This window comes from Apus apus, chromosome 8 (assembly GCF_020740795.1).
Source record: "Apus apus isolate bApuApu2 chromosome 8, bApuApu2.pri.cur, whole genome shotgun sequence".
Lineage (NCBI taxonomy): Eukaryota > Metazoa > Chordata > Aves > Apodiformes > Apodidae > Apus > Apus apus.
This window is the reverse complement of record NC_067289.1, coordinates 16278431-16297960: the sequence shown is the minus strand read 5'-3', so window position 1 is coordinate 16297960 and position 19530 is coordinate 16278431. Positions and strand designations below refer to the sequence as shown.

At 58.5% G+C, this 19530-nt stretch overlaps 2 protein-coding genes across 2 annotated transcripts; one reads left to right on the top strand and one right to left on the bottom strand.

The window, feature by feature from the left end:
* Nucleotides 1–639: 639 nt before the first annotated feature.
* Nucleotides 640–4357, bottom strand: LOC127387921 (deoxyribodipyrimidine photo-lyase-like). The gene is made up of 10 exons (XM_051626825.1): nucleotides 4334–4357; nucleotides 3865–4128; nucleotides 3523–3668; nucleotides 3194–3376; nucleotides 2864–3022; nucleotides 2328–2526; nucleotides 2085–2237; nucleotides 1684–1805; nucleotides 1447–1606; nucleotides 640–1243 (listed from the first exon to the last, which is right to left on the bottom strand). Exons 2-10 carry the CDS (start codon nucleotides 4094–4096, stop codon nucleotides 1089–1091), a joined length of 1509 nt encoding a protein of 502 aa, XP_051482785.1. The 5' UTR covers nucleotides 4097–4128; nucleotides 4334–4357; the 3' UTR covers nucleotides 640–1088.
* A 3075-nt stretch (nucleotides 4358–7432) lies between these two features.
* On the top strand, nucleotides 7433–11579 carry LOC127387934 (uncharacterized). The gene is made up of 5 exons (XM_051626855.1): nucleotides 7433–7902; nucleotides 9068–9421; nucleotides 9596–9682; nucleotides 9998–10083; nucleotides 10332–11579. Exons 1-5 carry the CDS (start codon nucleotides 7818–7820, stop codon nucleotides 10404–10406), a joined length of 687 nt encoding a protein of 228 aa, XP_051482815.1. The 5' UTR covers nucleotides 7433–7817; the 3' UTR covers nucleotides 10407–11579.
* The last annotated feature ends 7951 nt before the right edge of the window (nucleotides 11580–19530 follow it).

The window sequence follows — 19530 nt, the reverse complement described above, 5'->3', positions numbered from 1 at the left end:
TCACCCTCCACCGTGGACTTTGCCTGGAAGCAGCAGGACTTGCAAACCTGACAGAGGTCCCCAGGGCAGGGTTGTGCCCAGCACTGACACTGCTGCCCAGCACTGACTGCTGTGAGTAACACTGGAACTGGCCAAGGCAGCGAGCTCCTCATAAGGGAGAGAGGGGCTGCCCCAGCTCTCAGCTGGAGCCCTCCCCACAGGACCGTTGCACAGCACAGCAACGAAAATGCCGTCCCTAATAAACTAAGTTAATAAGGGGCTTGGTTGTGTTGTGGCATCATTTCAGGTGGGGAAATGGGGTGTATCCTCCACCTTGGGGTCAGTGCTGCAGTGCCTGGTGGTCCCTGGGGCAGGGAGGGAGTGGGATGCACCAGGTGACAGCAGGGGACAGTGCGGGGGACAACCTGTGCAACTGGTGATGCAGCACCAGATGTGACTGGGAGGGGGTTATTGTCACCAACCCTTGACTAATTCACCTGGTTTGTGGCCTCCCCCTGCAAACTGCCCTCTGCACTCAGGGCAGGAGATACCAGCCACTGAGTAAGGGCATCTCTCTAATTCCTTGGCCTGCCTTTGCTCACCCCATAAACACCACAGGCACAGGAGATACAAACTGTAAACTTTAAAACAACTGTTGCAGGGTGTGTGTGCAAGCCCAGCACAGCACCAAGCAAAGCAGAGCTTCCCTTTGGGCACCACTGCAGGAGGAGCCCATTTCTGGAGGCTCTTCCCCAGAAAAGCCCCACTCAGCCTAAATCTAAATCAGGGCTTATTCCTGAGCACAGTGGCTGTAGAAAAGCTTTCTGGCAGGCACAAGCATACCAAGGATGGCCTCTCAGCTGCCAGCAAACTCATGGCAGCAGGATGGCCCCATGGGGCTGCACCAGCTGCCCCAGCATGGCAGCTGGAGCAGGGGGTGATGGCAGGGAAAAGAGACCTGCAGAACCCCCAGCCTTGTTACAGCGAGCCCTCCAACAGCACCTGGGCAATCCCTGCCCAGGGGGTAAGGTGTGAGCTGGCACCTCAGCAAAGGCACGTCTGCCCGCAGCACAGAGGGGGATGAGCCGTCTCAGGGCAGGCTGTGCCCGTCACTGGGGCAGCGTGCAGGGAGCGTAGCGGCGCTCAAACTGGCCCACGTCGAACTTGCGCTTGCAGCCGGCGTAGTTCATGTAGCGGATCTTCCCGAAGATGGCCCGCTCTGCCCAGCCCTGGTCATGTATGCCACAGATGGACCAGAGGCAGCCTGCCAGGCATGGAGAAGGAGGGTTAGCTCTCTCCCCTTTGCTCAGAGGCATTCCAGGGAGCAGGTGGGATGTGGGTGCAAAGCAGGATGGGCTGGAGCACGGGCTGGGTTGTCAGCAGAGAGCCCTCCACCCCCCACCCTCCTGCAGCCTTGGCCATCAGAGATAAGACCCCTTCTCCCCATGCTCCTCTCCTGCAGCTTGCCTACGTATCCGTTGGGGTCCCTCCCGTCCAGCTCATAGCGGTCATTGAGGTAGATGGCAAACTGCAGGGCCTCCTCGGGGGAGCGGGTCCACTCCAGGATCTTCTTGGCCCAGTACATCCGCAGGAAGCCATGCATCTTGCCCTCCCGGACCATTTGGAGCTGAGGGGAAAGGCACAGCTCACCTCTGCCCCTTGGGAAAAGGTTCAGCATTTTGCAAGGGAGATGCGGGGTTCTACCTGGGCAGCATTCCAGAGCGGGTCATGTGTGGTCCCCTCCTCCAGCTCCTGCAGCTTGTAGAGAAAAGGCCTCTTGTCTTTGGCATGCAGTTTCAGGGTGGTTTGCGCCCAGTCGTAGGCACCTGTGACCAAGAAAGATGAGAACCAAAGCTGAGCAACCCACTCCTGCAGGGCCCCGAGGAAGAGATGGAGAACTGGGCTACTGAGGGCACTGTGCCCTGGAGGCACCAGCCTTGAAGAGGGCATCCACCACCTCCTGTCCTACCTCCAGAAGCTACCAAAACACTAGCACATTAGTGCCTCCACAGCCCCTCTCCTAGGACAAATGGGATTGCCAAGTTGGGTGACCAGCTGCGTACAAGCCTGGCCCCCAGTGTTGCCCACCCGACCCAGGACGCTACCTTGCACGCTGTCGTAGTTCTCATTGTAGTAGCAGAAGTTTTCAGCCAGCTCCCGCCGCACCACTGCTTCCTCCACAAACGCGTTCACCGACTCCTTGTACTTGTCCCGGTGCTTCTGCACCTCCAAGATGGCTCGTTGAGTGGAAACCTGGCCTGGGAACATGGGGAGGGAGCAACTCAGTCTTGTCGGTCCAAGCCACCATGCATGATCCTGCTGCAGATTTGGAAGCCTGAAACACGCACCAAAGTGGAACCATGGGGACAGGTTGCTGAGCGCTGCCTTGTTGGGATCATTTCGGTGGGACCCGAAGGATTTCAGCCGCTCCTTGATGAAGGACTGCAGCACAGCCAGCCCTGCAGCTGTGCCAGGGGTTGCCCACTCCACCTCCTTCACGGTGCGGTCCACCTGCAAGCTGGAATAACAGGCCTCCCATGCGATGGGCTGGGCAGCCAGCAAGCAGTGTGAGTGCTTTTGCAGGTGCTCCTCAGCCCTCAGCCAGGGCTGCCCTGAGTGTTACGTCCCCTGGATGTCCCCAACAAGTTCCCAGCTCAGGCTGCCTACCCCTCCCCTCTTACCCTCTGCATGGCAGATATGTGGGAATTGAATGAACGAAGTGATAACCTCACTTCCCCAGGGCATCCCCATCTGCACAGAACCTGTGTGTGACCTCAGGCAGGTCACTGTCCCTATCCCCTGCCATCCACTCCCAGGATCACAAAGCAGCTGTGAAACTCTGAGACTGGCTGCAAGTAGGTGTGAAGGTGTCCCCTGCTGGTACCTCTGCTGGAAAGGAAGGGAGATATGGGTGACGAATGATGGGGGGGAACTCGGTGAGAAATTCTGGGAGCTGAGCATGGATCTTGCCCCTGATGGTCCTGGCGCCGTACTCCTGCTTGGGGGAGGCGACCCAGCAAGGCACAATGTTGTGGGCATCAACCTGGGAAGCAAAGCCATGGAGGAGGGCATGAGGAGGAGAGGCAAACACTCCCAATGACATGATACACACACTGCCTTCTCAGGTCACTCCAGCAGGCACAAAACACAAGAGACAAATTCCTCCCCTGTCTCACCAGCTAGAGTTTTCCCTTCCCAGGGCACAGACACCCACCTGAGCAAATGGCACATCCAATGGCAACCGCTCCTTGACGTCCTCCACCCACTGCCGGGGGAGGCGGAGGGGGCAGAAGTCTGTCACCAGCCCGCCCACACCACGCTCCACCACAAAGGTGGGCAGCACGTCCTTAGCATAGCCCAGCAGCAAGTGGAAGGGGATGTTCAGCTCTGCGCACTCCTGCAGAGAAGGGGAAAGGGCTATGGGATGGCTTATACCTCTGCAGACCCCACCCCAGCACCATCCACTGAAGGGATGGATCTGCTTCCCCCCCTTTGCCAGAAGCCCTGTTCTACTCAGCACAAACATCCCCACAACAGTTGTACATCGGCCACCTCCTGCAGGCCCCTCAGCATGAAGCCATAGTGGCGGATGGTGGCATCTAGGAATTTGGGCACGAGGCAGAAGCAGACGTGCAGAGGCAGCTCCTGCTTGAGGGCCAGGCGCTGGGCGTAGAGGAAAGCCCAGTTATCTGGGGAGAAAGTGCACATGGCTGTGTTAGGAGGATGCTTTGCTGCAGGGAAGGAGATAGGGTTTTGCAAGAGGATTCCCTCCAGTTCCCCCTGCAGAGGAGACACCAGCTCCAAGGGATACCATGGGAAGGGATCAAGGTTTTTGCCACCCATGGGAGCTTTGCTTTCCAGACCCCTCCACCAGCTGGTTCCCACCTTGCACCCGCTGGTCTCGGGACATCCAGTAAAGGATGCACCGAGCATCCTCCTTAAGGTCCGAGCCCTGCGAGACGAGGCGAACCCGCTTTTTGTTGTACTTGAACTCCCGCACGGACGGGGCTGCCCTCCGCCGGGCCTCCTGCACCGCCTCCTCTTCCTCTTTCCTCCTCCGAGACACGCCCGGCAGCTCCGTGGCCTCGGCCTTTCGCTTCCCTTGCCCCCGCCGCATCCTTAGCACAGCCCGGAGCAACGTGGTTGCTGCTGCGAAGGGAAACGGAACCGTACTGAGCTCCCGGTGCCTTGCCAACCCCTACTCCCGGGCCGCTCCTGAGCGCGGGGAATGCTGGTACCCTGCTCATCCCGCTTCCCGGTTCGCTTCCAGCCCGGGACCCCTGGTTACCTCCCAGAACAGGGGGCTGGGGATACGGCTGGGGATACAGCTGAGAATCCCAGTCCCTTTCCCTACCTGGCAGCCACGCGGCTCTCCCGTTGTTATACAACCCTGGGGAGTGGTTTTGGGCGTGGCAGTGGGCGTGGCCTCTTGGATAAAGGGCGTGGTCTTAGCATCTGGTACCGTCCCCCTCCTCTCCCCGCACACTGGGGACCGTGGGCGCGCCGGGCACATCGGCGGAGCACCGGCCCCCGGGAGAGGGGGAATGCCCACCTTTGTGTCCCCTCCCTGCTTCTGGGAACGAGGAAGGGTCTCCAGCCACCTTCGGCCGTCACTCGGCAGTTTCCCACTGTCACCTGCAGCCGCCGGTGCAGGGATCTGTTCCCACGCGGGGAGGGGAGGGTGCTGGATCTGGATATGGGTGGGCGAGGAGGAAGGTTGCTCCTGCTGAGCTTCTCTGTGCTGAACCTCACGCTGGGTGAGCTGGCTGAGGGGAATGTGATGCTCTCCGTGGAGTGGCTACTGGGGTGGGGAGCATTGGTTCCCAGGGGAGCAGGTGGCCCTGGAGTGCCTTGACCCACAAAGGTGAAACACTGTGGGTGCTGTTTGCTCTCCAACATCTCGGGCCTGTCCCTGTGAGTGAACAGGGCTGCGCTTTATCACTGGAGTGACAAGCTTGGCTTTATTTCTTTAGCCTCTTGTGTGTCTCTGTCTGGGCAAAGAACTCGGTCCCAGCTGGACCCTCTTGCTGAACTTTGGTCCCTGCTGGGCTCATTGCCTTTGGCAGGACCTTCCCAGCTGCACCAAATGGCCCTACCTAGATGGCAGCATCACTGGGGTGTTCTAGGCATGGAAAACTGTAAATGCCATCCCAGTGTTTACCCTTGACAGAGACCCTTGTTGCATTGAGCACATGGAATAAACCTGAGGCTTGTTTCTCCTGCGAGCCTGGAACTACAGCCACAGGTCTCTTCCTCAGCCTTCCTGCATCACTCAACCCCCCGCAGAGCTTTTGTGGGTCACTGAACGTCTCTAACAACTCGCCCCGAGCTGCAGGCTGGGCTTTGTTCCTCTGTGCCCCCCCTCGGTGGGGCTGGTTCCCCGTTGCCATTATTTACTCCCAGCACTATCAGTTCCTGAGGTTTGTGTAAACTTCTGCTGCAGTTCCAGACTGTCTCAGGTCACCAGTTCCTGCACGGCTCTTCCCGTCCGACTGGTTTATCTGACTTCCTGCAGGGACGGGTGAAGGTGGTGGAATGGGTCTCAGTGTTGGCACCTACCAGGGTTTCTGCCCTGAGACTGGTGATGCCCATGGTTTGTTTCTGCTTTCTCAAGCTGCGGGATCTATGTGCCCTGCCTTCCTCATTTGGTGCATCCACATGCTTAATCCATACAGGACAGTGCATCCCCACTCCTGACCATCCATGGCTGATGTGTAGCTGAGGGATCTCATGGTGTTGGTGATGTTGCGCTGTTCCTGACACAGCCATGGTCTCAGCCTTTCATTGCCAGCCCTTACATGCCTCATTCTGTCATCATTTTGCAGGGACTAACCTCACAAAAGTCACTGTGTCCCTGACTCTCCCTACCTCCTTGACACCCGCAGAGACCATGATGCTGCTGCCCACCACCACCTCCAGCACTGCAGCCACCATGCCTCCCTCCAGGCCTGAAACCTCCATCCCAGAGATGCTGGCAGGTGCCTTCAAAGCCAGCACTGGCATGCCTGGGGGGAGCAGCCCAGCAGCCTCCAGCATCCGCACACTGCAGGTGAGGGACAGCAAAGCTGACAGCACCCCTGGGTCACCTGCCAGCACCAGAGTGAACCCCTCTCCAACAGGGCTTTGGCTCACCACTGGCACCCCAACTTCAACCCTCATGGTCATGAGACAACGACCATCATGTCAGTGGGAACCACCTCGGCCCTGGCTGTCACCTCGTTTGGAGTTGGAAAGAGCACGCTACCTCCTCCCACCTCTGCCCTTCTCCCCCAGTCTGGGTGGGCACCACATGCCCCACCAGCACTGGCCGAGGGCCCACTGTGACAGCACTGCTTGGCAGCACATCCCCAGACAAGTCCTGGATGACCCTGTCAGCCACCACAGCCACCACTGTGACCAGCACTGGGGTCCTTGGGAGCACCCCCACTCCCAGCCAGCCAGCCAGGGCCACGGCTGGGACCACCCCAGGTCCCTTCACCCTGACAGCTCCCCAGACCCCCAGTGCTGCTGCAGGTGAGCACAGCCGCGGGGTGCCCAAGGACAGGGTCAGGGTGACAAACCCCCGTGGGATCTCCCGTTCCACTGCCCTCAGGCTCCTTGGCCCCAGCCCAGATGCTCGCCCCACACCGCGGGGACCGGTCGCCCCGCACACGCCGCTGCGGGCGGACCCAGGAGGGTGTGTGGGTGTGTGTGTGTGTGTGATGGGGCGTGTCCCGTGGGGCGGGGCTTCTGGAAGGGGCGGGGCATCTGCTGCGCGCCTGTACCCGGCGGTGCGGCTGTACCAGCAGTGCGGCTGTACCCTGGTGGCGTGGCCGTATCCCAGGAGTGTGGCTAAACCCTGGCAGACCCCCCAAGCAACCATATCCTGGCAGTACCCCTGCCTGGGCAGCTGTGTCCCAGCAGTGTGACTGTGTGCTGGTGGCTCTCCCAGGAGCCTGTATGCCAGGGCTGCAGCTGTACCTGGGTGACACCCCCTTTCATGCACCTGAACCAGGCAGAGAGACTGTACCCTGCTCCGCACATACCTCCAGTGTGCCTGTAGCCCAGTAGAGCATCTGTTTCCTGGCAGAGTACCTGTACCCTGACCTGCTGCCTACAGTGTGGGAGCACCCCAGCAGTGCCTGCACCCTGGCGATGCCCACAGTGGGCCTGTGCCCAGCAGTGCCCAGTGTACCCATACAGCAGCAGGGCGGCTGTGCCCTGGCAGCCCTTCACCATGCTTGCCCACCCGTGGAGTGCCTGTACCCTGGCCCAGAGCCTGCAGGCACCTCCGGCTGCTCTTGTCCCTGACCCCAAGGAAAAGGAAGCAGACCCGTCTGTCAGTGGCGCACTTCAGCTGTGACATGCAGTGACACAGGGAAGTGATGCCTGTACAGACAGCTCAGGGGACAAACCCTCAGCCTGCAGCACGCCCTTCCTGAGCGACGCCTGTTCTCTCAGCTTGTTCCTTGCACTCAGACAGAGCGGGCTGCTGTCTCCGAGGGCGTTGGTGTTGGGACCCACCATTGAACATCATCCTTGGGTGTTTTTCCATTCTCACTGTCTCCTCAGCAGAGACCCCAGCTGCAGAAACCTGGTCTACTGTGGACTTCTGTGCCCACTGCTTGTGGCTGCTCTGGGTCCAGCAGTGCAGCTGATGTCCCCTCGGCACCGTGCCTGTCCCTGGGCGTGTCCGTGTTGGGTGGAAACTTCACTGCCAGCACCTGGGGAGTGAAAGGACACACCTGGATGCTCTTTCTGTGCCAGGCAAAGGAAACCCGGAAACCTCAGTGCTGGAGCTGTGGGGAGCACTCAGAGCAGTGCCAGTGGGGAGGGCATCAGCTCCTGCCTGCTTGGACATGGCCTGGTGGAGAGCAGGGCTACCCCTGCGCCTGCTGCTGCTGCTGAGCCTCGCCGGCCTCACCATGCCAGACCTCATGACGGGTAAGGGCTGAGGGGGATATGATGGGAGTGGGGAGCATAATTCCCTGGGGTGGTGGGGTGTCTTGCCTGAAACAGGCACCTATGGGGTGCAGGGGGTCAAATGCTGCTGGTGTTGTCTGCTAAACGGGAAAAAGAGGTGGATTTACAGCTCCTCCTTTGTGTGAGGATGAGGCCCTTCAGAGCAGACAGGCACAGGCCTGCATCAGACCTTTGTCCTTCTGCACATTATTATTTAACCACCTGCTGCCTGGATTGTACTTGGGCAGCATCATTGGGGAATCCCGCCTTGTGTCTCAATCTCTCTGCCTCACAGACACACCTCAATGGAGGCTGTGACAGCCAGGCTGGTTTGTGTGTCCTTTTGGAGGGGGCTATGGATGCCCAGAGATTCCCCAGAGACAGCAGGCTGCCCTAGTGCAGGGTCCCTGCAGGCAGAGAGGACATGATCCCCAGCTGCAGCACTGTGCTCCAGGCCCCGGGAGCCCTTGCTGAGTGGGTTCCTGCTGGGCTCCTTGCCTTGGCTGCCTGCCCCCCAGGACTGAACTGAGACATAACCACCAGCTCTGACCCTCCTGCATCACTCAGCCCCCCCACAGAGCTTTCGTGGGTCACTGCACGTCTCTAACAACTCGCCCCAAGCTGCAGGCTGGGCTTTGTTCCTCTGTGCCCCCCCTCGGTGGGGCTGGTTCCCCGTTGCCATTATTTACTCCCAGCACTATCAGTTCCTGACTATCTGCAGCAGAGAGGTTTGTGTAAACTGCTGCTGCTGCAGTTCCAGACTGTCTCACGGTCACCAGTTCCTGCACGGCTCTTCCCGTCCGACTGGTTTGTCTGACTTCCTGCAGGGACGGGTGAAGGTGGTGGAATGGGTCTCAGTGTTGGCACCTACCAGAGTTTCTGCCCCAAGATTGGTGATGCCCATGGCTTGTTTCTGCTTTCTCAAGCTGGGGTATCTATGTGCCCTGCCTTCCTCATTTGGTGCATCCACATGCTTAATCCATACAGGACAGTGCATCCCCACTGCCGATGCTCCATGGCTGATGTGTTGCTCTGGGTCCCTCAGGGAGCTCATGGTGTTGGTGATGTTGCACTGTCCCTGGCACAGCCATGGCCTCAGCCTGTCACAGCCAGCCCTTGTGCATCTCACTCTCTCACCTTTTTGCAGAGACCACTGTCACAGATGTGACAATGGCCATGTCCCCGACTCTCCCTACCTCTGTGACACCTCTGGAGACCTCAGAGCTGCTGCCCACCACTGCAGCCACCATCTCTGCCTCTGAGCCTGGAACAGGAGCCTCTACCCTGGAGAACTCCAGCATGTCTCCAGTGACAGGCAGTGCCTCATCTCCCAGTGCACCAGCACCAACTGCCCCCTCAGCAGAACCCTCGATCACCCCATACAACACCACAGCTGACCCTGATACCAGCACCGAGGTCCCTGGGAGCACCCCTGACATCTCCACTGTGGACCCGACCCTGGACACCTCAACAGCACCTGAGAGCCCCAGTACAACCACAGGTGAGGGCAGCAGCATGGCACCCAGTAGGCAGGGTAACAAGTCCCTGGGGGATGCTGGGCACACACTCAGGTGGCTTCATGTTAGGTGGCTGCATTTAGGCTCAGTCTGTCCCCAGCTGCAGGAGCACCCTGCACCCCTCTCAGACAGTTCTAATGCTATGTTGCTTTGCCCAGGCATGGAGCCCTCTTCCCTGACCACAGACTCATCCCAGACCTCAGAGACAACAACATGTGTCTGCACCACCCCTGCACCCAACACCAGTAAGTGCATCGTCACCGCCCCCACCCCCCCCAACCCCAAAATGGGCTTCCAAGGGCCAGTGTGTGTGTGGGGAGGTTCTGAAGCCCCACTGCTTTTGCTGTGCTCTCAATATGAGAGCATTGATGCTCTGTGGGACATAAGGTTGCTCTACAGGTGGATGGTTGTTCTCCTGACACCACAGCGTGTCCGTGACACGATCAGCCTGAGGGCATGTCCTGTGCCTGTGCCAGTGGTCCTGGGGAAGAGACCTCCAGGTCCTTTGGCACAGCCCAAGGTCATAGAACAATAATCAGAGCCACATTTTTTGTCTCTAGGTGCATCTCACCTCTTTCTGTCACTGCGGCTGACAGTTCCTCTGGACCTGGGGAATGCCACAGTGCAGGAGCTGGTGTTGTCCAAGGTGAGGTGTGATGGGAGGGAGGTGCCACTTTGCATCCACCAGCCATGGTCCAGCCAGTGAGGGAGGGGGTCCAGCAGGCAGTGGGAGGGGAATTGCTGGGTCTCGCATTGAATGTCACCCTGAGCCCTTTCAGAAGAAGGGAAGACCCTCTTTTAGCTGCTGTAGTTGAGGTTCAGGCCCTTCCTATGGGGAGAGCAGAGGTGGAAGAATCTCTCTGACATGGTTTGATGGCTGTTCTCTCCTCCCAGCTCCGTGAGGACCTGCAGACAGCATTCCCATGTGCTGGCTTGGTGCTGAAGTGGCGAGAAAAAAGGAGGATCTGACCGCTGTTCCTCGCCCAGCCAGGACCCCTGTGGACTTGGCAAGCCTTCTGCTCCCATCTCCTTAGTCCATGGTGCTGCAGCCCTTAGGGTAACCTGTACACCTCCCCTTAAACTAGGGACCCCCTGCCCTTCACTGCACATCCCCAGAGGACCCCCAGTGTCCCCCATGGGCCAGGGTGCTCCTGCCCCTTCCTACAGCTTGTCTGTAGAGCCCGAGCCCTCTCACCAAGCTGCACCAGTCCTGGCTCCCAAAGTGGGACCCCAAAAGTGCTGCTGAGGAGCTGGGAGGAGGTTACCCTGCACAGCTAGGGTTCTACAGCTGGGACTGAGCTCATTCAGCCACAAAAGCCACCCTGGGGACCAGTGGATGAAAGACAGGAGACTTGGAGCACGCAGTACTGCTTGGCCCAGGGCACTTGGGGGCTCAGTACTGGTGACCTCTAAAGCTTGCAACCTGGGGAGGCTGCCGTTCTTGAAGTCTTCAAGAGATGCTGTATGGCTGCTTCACATCCAGGATGGGCCAAGATGGAGCCTGAGGTGGCTCTGGGAAGGAGATAGGAAAGGAATCCACCCCCCTCCCACCTGAGCCTGGTCCTGGAGCCAGTGGCACACCAGCTCTCCCTGGCTTGCCTGCAGTAGCACTGACAGAGGAGCACACCTCTGCCACCAAAGGCCGGGCAGTCAAGGAAAATCCTACATTTTCCGTGGCAAAGATGACGACTTCTGATTTTCCAAGTTGCCTCCCTCAGTTTTCAGCTTCGCTGTCTAGCAGAGGAAAACCGGCAGAGTCCCAAAAGCTTTGCAGGGGAGTGATGGGCTCAGCGCTGTCCCCTCCTGGCAGGAGCTGCCGCAGACGTTCCCAAGGATGGCTCTGCATTCCAACAGGCTGGGGTCTGAGGGTCCCCATCTTGGTCCTCACTGCCCCAGGACACCCCAGCACTTCCAGGGCAGCTCTCCTCACTGTGGGGCCGTGGAAATCCCGTGGGCTGTGCTCCTTCCCTGTTTTTTTCCAGTCCCAAGCTAAGGAGACAGCCTCAGCGCCTGTCTCCCTGCAGCAAAGTCATTTATTAACTGATTAATTACCCAGATAAAATCCAGCTGAAGCAATTATTAGCCTAAGCAAGTCACCTCACCGGGAGATTGAAAACTGAAATAATAAGCAAAATAGCCATGTTGGTTGTCTGGGGTTATTTTTGGCTGATCCCTTCTCCCCTCTGGCAGCCAGCACGGCACAGGGAGGGCTAGGAGGGGAGGCACATGGGGCTGTGGGATGCCAAACTCGGGGATGGCTCCTGGCTCCCTGGGTTGTCACCCAGCTGGGAAAGAGCCAGCAGCTGGATGGGATGGGGAAAGGCACCTTGGGATCACCTGGCTGTCTGGAGGCTCACAGGGGCTGGGAGAGGCTGAGCTGGGGCTGGAGGCTGAGCCCAGGCAGTTTGTCAGGATGCTCCCATTTGGGAGGCTCTTTGCATCCAAACATTGCCCCTTTGCTCTCTAGGATGTCACCTGGATTTTGGGGGGCTTATTGTCACCAAGAGAGGTTCCCTAGTGGCTGGGCAGGGAGATGGAGAACAGGGCAAAGCCTGCCAGAACGGGTCCCCTCCTGGTGGGACGCTGGGAAAGAAATCCTCGTGTTCTGCCTACACCATGGAGCTGGGCCAAGAGTCCTCCCACGCCACGTCCCACCAGGCTGATTTCTCCGGCTGTTGAATCCATAACTTCAGACCCCGGGACATGGCCAGGGGCCAAGGCCAGGGTAATGGAGCCAAACTGCGTCACAAAGGGAGGAAAAGGTCCTGAAATGCTGGGATAAAAAGGTGACCGGGGCACTGGCTGTTCCCTGCCAGCACAGCTGCCTTCCACCGGTATCGTGGTTAAAGGGTGTGGGGGGGGAGACGCTTTGGTCCTGCTGAGCCTTTTTGCCTCCCTACCTGGGAGGGAGAAGAGGGGCACAGTGGGGGGACATGGCTCCCATGGGATGCTGAGCAAAGCCAGGGGGTTGGGGACACAGAGCTCTGACAAGCTCCTGACATTGCCCATGTCCCTGTGCCTGTGCCACCACCTTCACCCCACAGCAGCTTCCCTGCCACAGACCTCTGACCACAGGTGCCTTGAGAGTTTGGATCTGAGTCCTGCTGATTTCCTAGCCTGTAAAGCATTTCTCAGCCTCTTTGCTGTAACCTGCTTGCATCTGTCAGCAGTGTCCAAAGGAGCAGACCCTGTGCCTAACAGGACAATCATCTTTGGAAGGCCCAGCAGCATCACAGGGCACACACGTCTCAAATCCCTTGTGACTCAGGTGTTCCTTCCAGTGTCCCTCTCCCTTTCACCCCTGCCAGTGGCTATAGCTCAGCTCCCGCTGTTTGACAGGAGGGTGTTGCAATGTGCCCAGCTTGCCAAGTCATCCAGAACTTGTGGGGTTGATGGATAACCTGGTTCCCCTCCACCACCAGCCCTGAGCCCTCTTCAAATGCCCTTGCCAGGAGGCCAGAGCAGTGCCAGCAGGAGATTCTGGGATCTCTGCAGGGCTGGAACAACCAACCCATTAATTCCAGGAAAGCTCATAAGGCACTGTGCTGGGCCATGCTGTACCATGCCAGATGGTGCAGAGTCCCCAGGTGCTGGGATTCATGGAATTGCTCACTGGCTCTGGGATCTTGAGGGGCTCTGATGCCCATACAGTGACTTGGTCCATGGTAACTGCAGATGATGGTTATCCTTGCAGGAGCCAGTGGCTTGCCAGGAGCTTTGTTTCAGGCATAGCAGAAGGATCAAAAAGCCCCTTCCCAGGGTGCGAACAAGGCACTGTCTTGGAGATGAGGGATAACCTATGGTGGCTGCAGGTTTTCCTAGGAGGATGTGCAGATGCCAGACCAGAGAGGTGAGCTTGGTTTGTCACTCTCCATGACTCTGCTGGAGAGGCAGCAGGGACATGGAGCTTTTTGAGGTCAGCATGGGCAGGAGGCACAGGCACGAGGGTCTCTGAGCAGTGCTTGTTCCAGCACACCATAGTCAGGAGCTTGCAGGTGTGCGCTGAAGGCAAGGTGGGCTGGAAGAGCCTTGCTTCCGCCAAGTGATTTTCCCCTATGTCAAGCAGCACATTTGCAACAGTCCCTGTGGTTCCCATCACATTTTGCACCTCAAACACCAGCTGGAACAACTCTCTCCAGCGTCAGCACATATTCCCCATTGGGGTGGCTTTCCAAAGAGATACAGCATCGTCAGCACAGGCAGGAGCAGCTCTCCCACGGTGCATTTGCATCCCTCTAATCCTCCATTGGCCCAGATGTGGTGGCTGCTCGGGTGGTCACTGTCTGGGCAGTCACCCCATGATCTGCAGCTCTGGTTGCACAGGTCCCCACTGCACCGTCCTCCCCTGGCTTCGCCCCCGCACGGGCATTTTCGGGGGGGCAGGGGTGTTTGTTCTGGGTGAGCTGGGCTCTGCCCTGATTTGCTGCCTGTGCCCTGTTCCCGCTGCCGGGGATAATGCGTGGGTTTACAGGATGGGAGTTTGTCAACCGTGACTTGGCCTCCCCTGGCATGTCCCCTGCCGGTGGGTTGGGGTGTCACTTGACATGCTCTGCTTCTGCTGCTGGAGGCCGGCTCCGGCGGGACACTGTGTACTGCCTGACACCTCCAATAACACTTCGCTGGAGACGCCTGGAGGCATTTCTGGTTAAGAAGCGTTTAATTGATTACAAAACCATGTAGTGCTGGGGGTTTACATAATGTTGTTCACAGGGGGGCAGGGGTGGGAGGTGGCAGCAGTTTTTGAGGGGGGCAGGAGGAATTGCTGCTCCAAGGGAAGAAGGGAAGAAGAAATGTAGGGGTGAAGTGACCCAGGGGATCCCTACAGCAGAGGAGGAGGTCCAGGGCTGTGCCTTTTCTGTCTCTAGCCTCTGGGGATGCTGGTCCCACCGTGGTGGAAATTCCCTTCCCAGTGCTTTGGCACTGCTGTGCCCATCCTGAGTTGCAAGTGTGAAACCCCCCTGGGACTCTGGATGGGGATCCCCAGCACTCCCAGTTGCAGCTGAGCATGGTGGGGTTTGGCTGACACCTCAGGACCTGCCCCTGGCCTTACCTCTCCCTCCTTTATAACCTGCCTCTGCTCCTGGGGAAGCCTTGAGCCAAGTGGGGACTTGTGTCTTTCCTTGCCCCAGGCTGAGACATGGCTCAGCCACTGATTTTGGTGCCCATGGTTATTCTCACAGGCATGGTGGCACTAGTTGACATTGTCCCATCACCACCACCCGCTGCTCTGCGGACCCATCATCTAATTGGGGAGCAGGTCCCATGGGGTCTGTGAGGAGACTGCCATGGGCAGCAGGACCTTCAGGGACCTAAGAGGATACTCTGCCACTGTTTGCTGAGCCATGCACTGCTCCAGGCTCCATGTTCTGCTCCAGGCTCAGCTTCCCCAGCTGGTGCTGGTGGCCCAGGGAGATGCACTGGGTTGTGTCCAGGTCCTTGTGGGGACTGGGTCCAGGTAGTTTGGCCTTCAGGTAACCCCCAACTCATGTCCCAGCTGGACAGGACACCCAGTCCTTGGGAAGGGGAGGGCTCTGCAGGAAGGGAATGGTGACAGGGACATTGGAGGGAAAGGACTGGGGGTGGGAGGGCACGGTGGCTGCAACCTGCCTCCTTCTGCCATCCCTATAAATAGGAGGGAGCAGGAGCAGGATTGCACCTGCAGGACTCCAGCTCTGCAGGCGAGGCAGGCAGGGAGGGACGGACGGAGCGGCTCCTCACTGCTCTCGCCTCCCTTTGAGGTTCCCAGCACTGTGCCTGCTCAAAGGCCTGAGGCATGGGGACCAGAGGATGGACACTTTCCACCTTCGTGGGATGCTGCATATGGATTCTGCACGGTATGTCCTGTCTTTTTCTCCTAGTATATGAGCTACACAACCCCTTCCATCACGCAGCAGATATGCTTGTGGGATGCTTTTCCCTTCTCGCTGGATTGAAAACTTCTCTTATGACCAGTCCTTGCAATACATTGTAGTCAAAGAGCTAGAAAATTGTTTTATGGGGCAGGCATCACACTGAAGTGCTGGTTGCAGGCATTGACCTATGGGAGAGGTGAGAGCCTGGCCCGGGAGCCCGTGTGCAGCCATGTACCTCTCCAGCAAAGGAGTCAAGGGAAGCCAGCTGGCAGAGCTGGGCTCCAAGGATGCTCCCATCCCTCCCACATCCTGAAGAAGAGCTCCATGCTGGGGCCCCTCCTGCACAAGCTTCCCATGAATGGGCGGTGTGGGGTAGACTGCATTTCCTGCTCCATGTGGAAGAAATAAGATAAAACACGGATTTACTGGGGTGGAGTGTGCCAAAGTAACCTGGGGGGACTTGCCTAATGTGCTTTCTTTTCCCTGAGATGAGGAGGGAAGCATCTGAGCTTCTCTGACTGAGGGGGGTTTGTGCAAAGAGCTTATTTCAGCAGGGGAAAGTGGAGAGGAAGCAGCCTGCCAGAGGGGGAACAGGGGGCTGGGGGAGGATGGACTGGTCTGGCATAGGAGATAATGTTCATTAACAACTCTGGCACAAGCTACCTGCAAACTAATGAGCTGAGCTGGGGGTGAGGTTGGAGGCACCTCTGCTGCAGGGAGATCTGGCTGCCTGGCAGGGGGAACCTGATGAACCAGAGCACCAGGTGGGGGAACAGGCTTGGGCTGTTGGGCTGTGGCAAAACCCTGCTGGGTCTCACCCTCGGGGTGCCCTTCGTCTCCCCTAATTGCAGCCGCCTAAAGCCAAGCGTCAGCAGATCCGCCCGGCGCCTCCTGGAGCCAACGGCGGCAGCTTGGCCTCCCCAGAGCCCACATCCCTGTCCTAAAAATAAATCTGGGTGAAATATCCCAGGGGTGCCTGTGGGTGCTGAGAGAAACACTTGGGATGTGATGCGGTGTGTCTCCATTCTCGTTCAGTGAAGCTCCTGGATGTGGGGCAGGAGAAGGGAGCTGTAACTAGGGCTTGGTCCTGGGAGCTGCTGAAAATGGGCAGGGAACTCCAGGTGCCTGCAGTCGGCTGGGAGCAAGTGGGACAGGAGCAGGCAGGGTCTGGCCTCAGGCAAGATTTAATGACCCTGTTTTAACTGCCACGGGTCAGGAGCCATGTGCAGACAGGGTATGTTTCACTAAGCCCTGGATGTCCTATCTGCCAAAGCATCTGGGGTAAAGTGTATTTAAATGTCTGTCAGACACTCAAAAGTGAAAAAATGCAAGAACACCCTGAGCTCTGCTGAAGTGACTGTGCTCAGGGCTGTCCCTGCAGGGAGGAGAAGAGGGCTGAGGCTGTCCTGAGGTGGCAGAGCTCCACAGACAGCCCTGGGGTGATGCACTGGGTTTGCTGGGCTCCAGCTCTGTCAGTGCCCAGGAAGCACCATCCTCAGAGCAACTGGGCTGGGTCACAGCAGCTGCTTCTGCCACTGCGCTTGCACCAGTGTCTCTCCCTGACATGTGAGGAGTTGCGTCCTGTCTCAGCCAGCAGATGCTGAGACTGAGGCTGCAGAGAGGTGCTGTGTGGTGCTGTGCCTAAAGGCCCCCCAGGCTGTGTTCCTCCAGTCTTAAATCAGAGCCTTGTAAGGCTGCAGGATGAAGCCGTAGGGTTTAGGAAGAGGGGGGAGCTTCCTGATGTTCAGACAGACGAGACGTGAGGCTGAGCCTGCTCTAGTATCTGGTGTAACACTCTGCTTTGTGCTTCTCTGCAGGGCTCAGGGCTGCCACTGCTGTCCCTGTCACTACCGAGGAGCCGTTTGCCACGGGGACAGCTTCTCCCGTTGGGCTGGAGACGGAAGGGCCCTATTCCCAGGTGTTGGGCACTGCTGAGACAAACACCGTGACAGCCAATGCTGAGACAACTGAGATCATCCTCGCAGGAAGCCCAGCCAGCCCATCCTTCCCTCCTGGGGCTGAGCCAGGAACTTTGGTGCCAGGGGGGAGTGACTATGGCTCTACAGCACCAACTTCAACAAACGTGACCAAGCATCTTAATGCATCTCAGGGTAACGAGGAAGCCGTGACTGCTGCCGCCATCTCAGCACAGCACCCTGCTGTCACCCCAGAGGTGGCGCTTGGCGTAACAGAGGCCACTCCTGGTGCACGCCTGGGCACCACCCCTCTCTTTACAGATGTGAAGGAGGATGTCCTTGCAGCCGTGACCAGAGAAGGAACACAAGATCTAGACCCTGCTGCTGGTGCTGTGCCTGTCTCTACCACCCCTCCACCAGCAGCCACCTGGGTGGTACAGCCAACTGCTGACAGCCCCGTGGGTGCTGGTGTCACAGCGCTGCAGAACCAAGGGCTGACTACAGCCACGGGAGCAGCAGAGGAAGGCAGGACACTGCCTGTGGATATCCAAAACGAAGTCAGTGCCAATTCCTTGAGCCACAACCCTGGAGCTGGGGTGCTGCTCACAACCCAGCAGGATGGGGCAATGAGTGAGACCATGGGCATCACCCCAGAGCCAGTGGGAGAAACAGCATCGGAGGCCAAGGAAAGTGCCTTGGCTTCAGTGCCCGGAGATGCAGAAGATGCAGTAAATGATGAACCCAGCACAGCTGACTCATCCCACCTGCCTCCAGAGAGCATGACAATGTCAGGAACAGTGGAAAATCCAGGGGAGCCCTCCCTCCTCCCCAGCCAGGCAGCACTGGGCCTGGCTGGCAGTGGAGACAGGGATGGGGATGGGCAGGGAGGTCCTGGCAAGTCATTGGACACTCTTGGTTCAACCCCAGTGCTTGCAGGCAGTGAGGCACCCGCAGTGACAGGGGACACAGCCACCTTGCTGCTGGGCCCCAGGATTCCCACTGATGCGCACGGTGACATAAATTCCCCAGCCCTGGCCACTGGAGAGCAGCCACCACCACTTGCTGCTGACTTGTCATCCTCCACAGACAGCTCCAGTGCTCCTGGAACTGCTTACCCACCCCTGGGGGCTGGGGCTGGCACTGGGCCTTCAGCTGACGATGGGACAGAGACTCCAGTGAGCCCTGATGTTGGTGCTGGCTCAGGAGCACTCATGTCTCCATCTCTCAGAGGGTCACAGCCATGGGGGACTGCAGCTGGTACTCCCCAGGGAGCTGATGAACCTGGTGCTGGCTCGAATTCAGCTTTGGGTGACTCCAACCCAACATCTTCTATACCTGACGGACTGCCATGGCCCACTGCTGGGGTCTCTGCTCAGGGGGGTGAGGGTACAGGGAACATGGCACAGGCAGGAGGTCCAGGGGATGGCAGTCCCTTTGAAGATACCCAGAGTGACATGGATCCTTCAGGCCTCAACACCCAGCAGGACCCTGCTAACACTGGAGAGTTGCCAGCTGGAGGAACAGGGGCTTTGACAAATGATGAACTGTCCCCTCCCTCAGCTCTTGGGCATGGAACAGGATCAGGAGCAGCCTCAGCACTGGAACCAGTGTCCCTGCCTGGTTCTGCACCTCCTGGCAATGCTGGGCTGGAGTCTGACCTCTCAGGGGCTGAAGGGCCAGGGGACCTACCCAGTGAGTCCTCCAGTGCTCCCGGGGCTGTGGCTGGCCCTGGGGCTGTGGCAGAGCCACCAGAGAGCCCCAACCTTGGTGCTGCCCAGGGAGCACCTGTCCCTCCAATCCTAGAAGGGTCACAGCCATGGGGAACAGCAGGTGGTGCTCCCCAAGGAGCAGGTCTCCCTGGAGCAAATGGACCAGACACTGGCTTGACTTCGGAATGGGATGCTCCCAGCTCAGTATCTTCTGGACTGGCAGGACCTCCATCTCCTGCCCTGGGAGACCAACTTGGCACAAATCTGGGTCTGCAAGGAGAAGAGGGACTTGAAGCTGGCACTACAGAGCAGGTGCTGGGAGGAGCAGGCAGGGAGACTGGGTTTGAGTCTTCCCTGGGCTCTGCTGCAGGCAATGGGACAGCAGCTGGGATGGATCAACTGCCTGGTGCAGGTTCCTTGTCTAGTCATGCCTCTCCTGGTGGTGCAGTCACAGCATCCTCCACTTCAAGGGGTGATGAAGCAGGACCCATCCCAGCTACAACCCCTGGCTCTGATGGTCTCTCTCTGTCCTCTCCAGGCAGTGAAACTTCCCCAGACCTCACTCCAGTGCAGGAGACTGAGAGCACAGGGGATGTGGCACAGGCAGGAAACCCAG

Coding starts and splice junctions, on each gene's coding strand:
- LOC127387934 (XM_051626855.1), top strand. CDS start 7,818: ATGGCCTGGTGGAGAGCAGGGCTACCCCTGCGCCTGCTGCTGCTGCTG. Junction 9,683..9,997: donor CACCCCTGCACCCAACACCA/GTAAGTGCATCG, acceptor TTTTGTCTCTAG/GTGCATCTCACCTCTTTCTG. Junction 10,084..10,331: donor AGGAGCTGGTGTTGTCCAAG/GTGAGGTGTGAT, acceptor CTCTCCTCCCAG/CTCCGTGAGGACCTGCAGAC.
- LOC127387921 (XM_051626825.1), bottom strand. CDS start 4,096: ATGCGGCGGGGGCAAGGGAAGCGAAAGGCCGAGGCCACGGAGCTGCCG. Junction 1,806..2,084: donor GAACTACGACAGCGTGCAAG/GTAGCGTCCTGG, acceptor TCTTGGTCACAG/GTGCCTACGACTGGGCGCAA. Junction 1,244..1,446: donor GGACCCCAACGGATACGTAG/GCAAGCTGCAGG, acceptor CATGCCTGGCAG/GCTGCCTCTGGTCCATCTGT.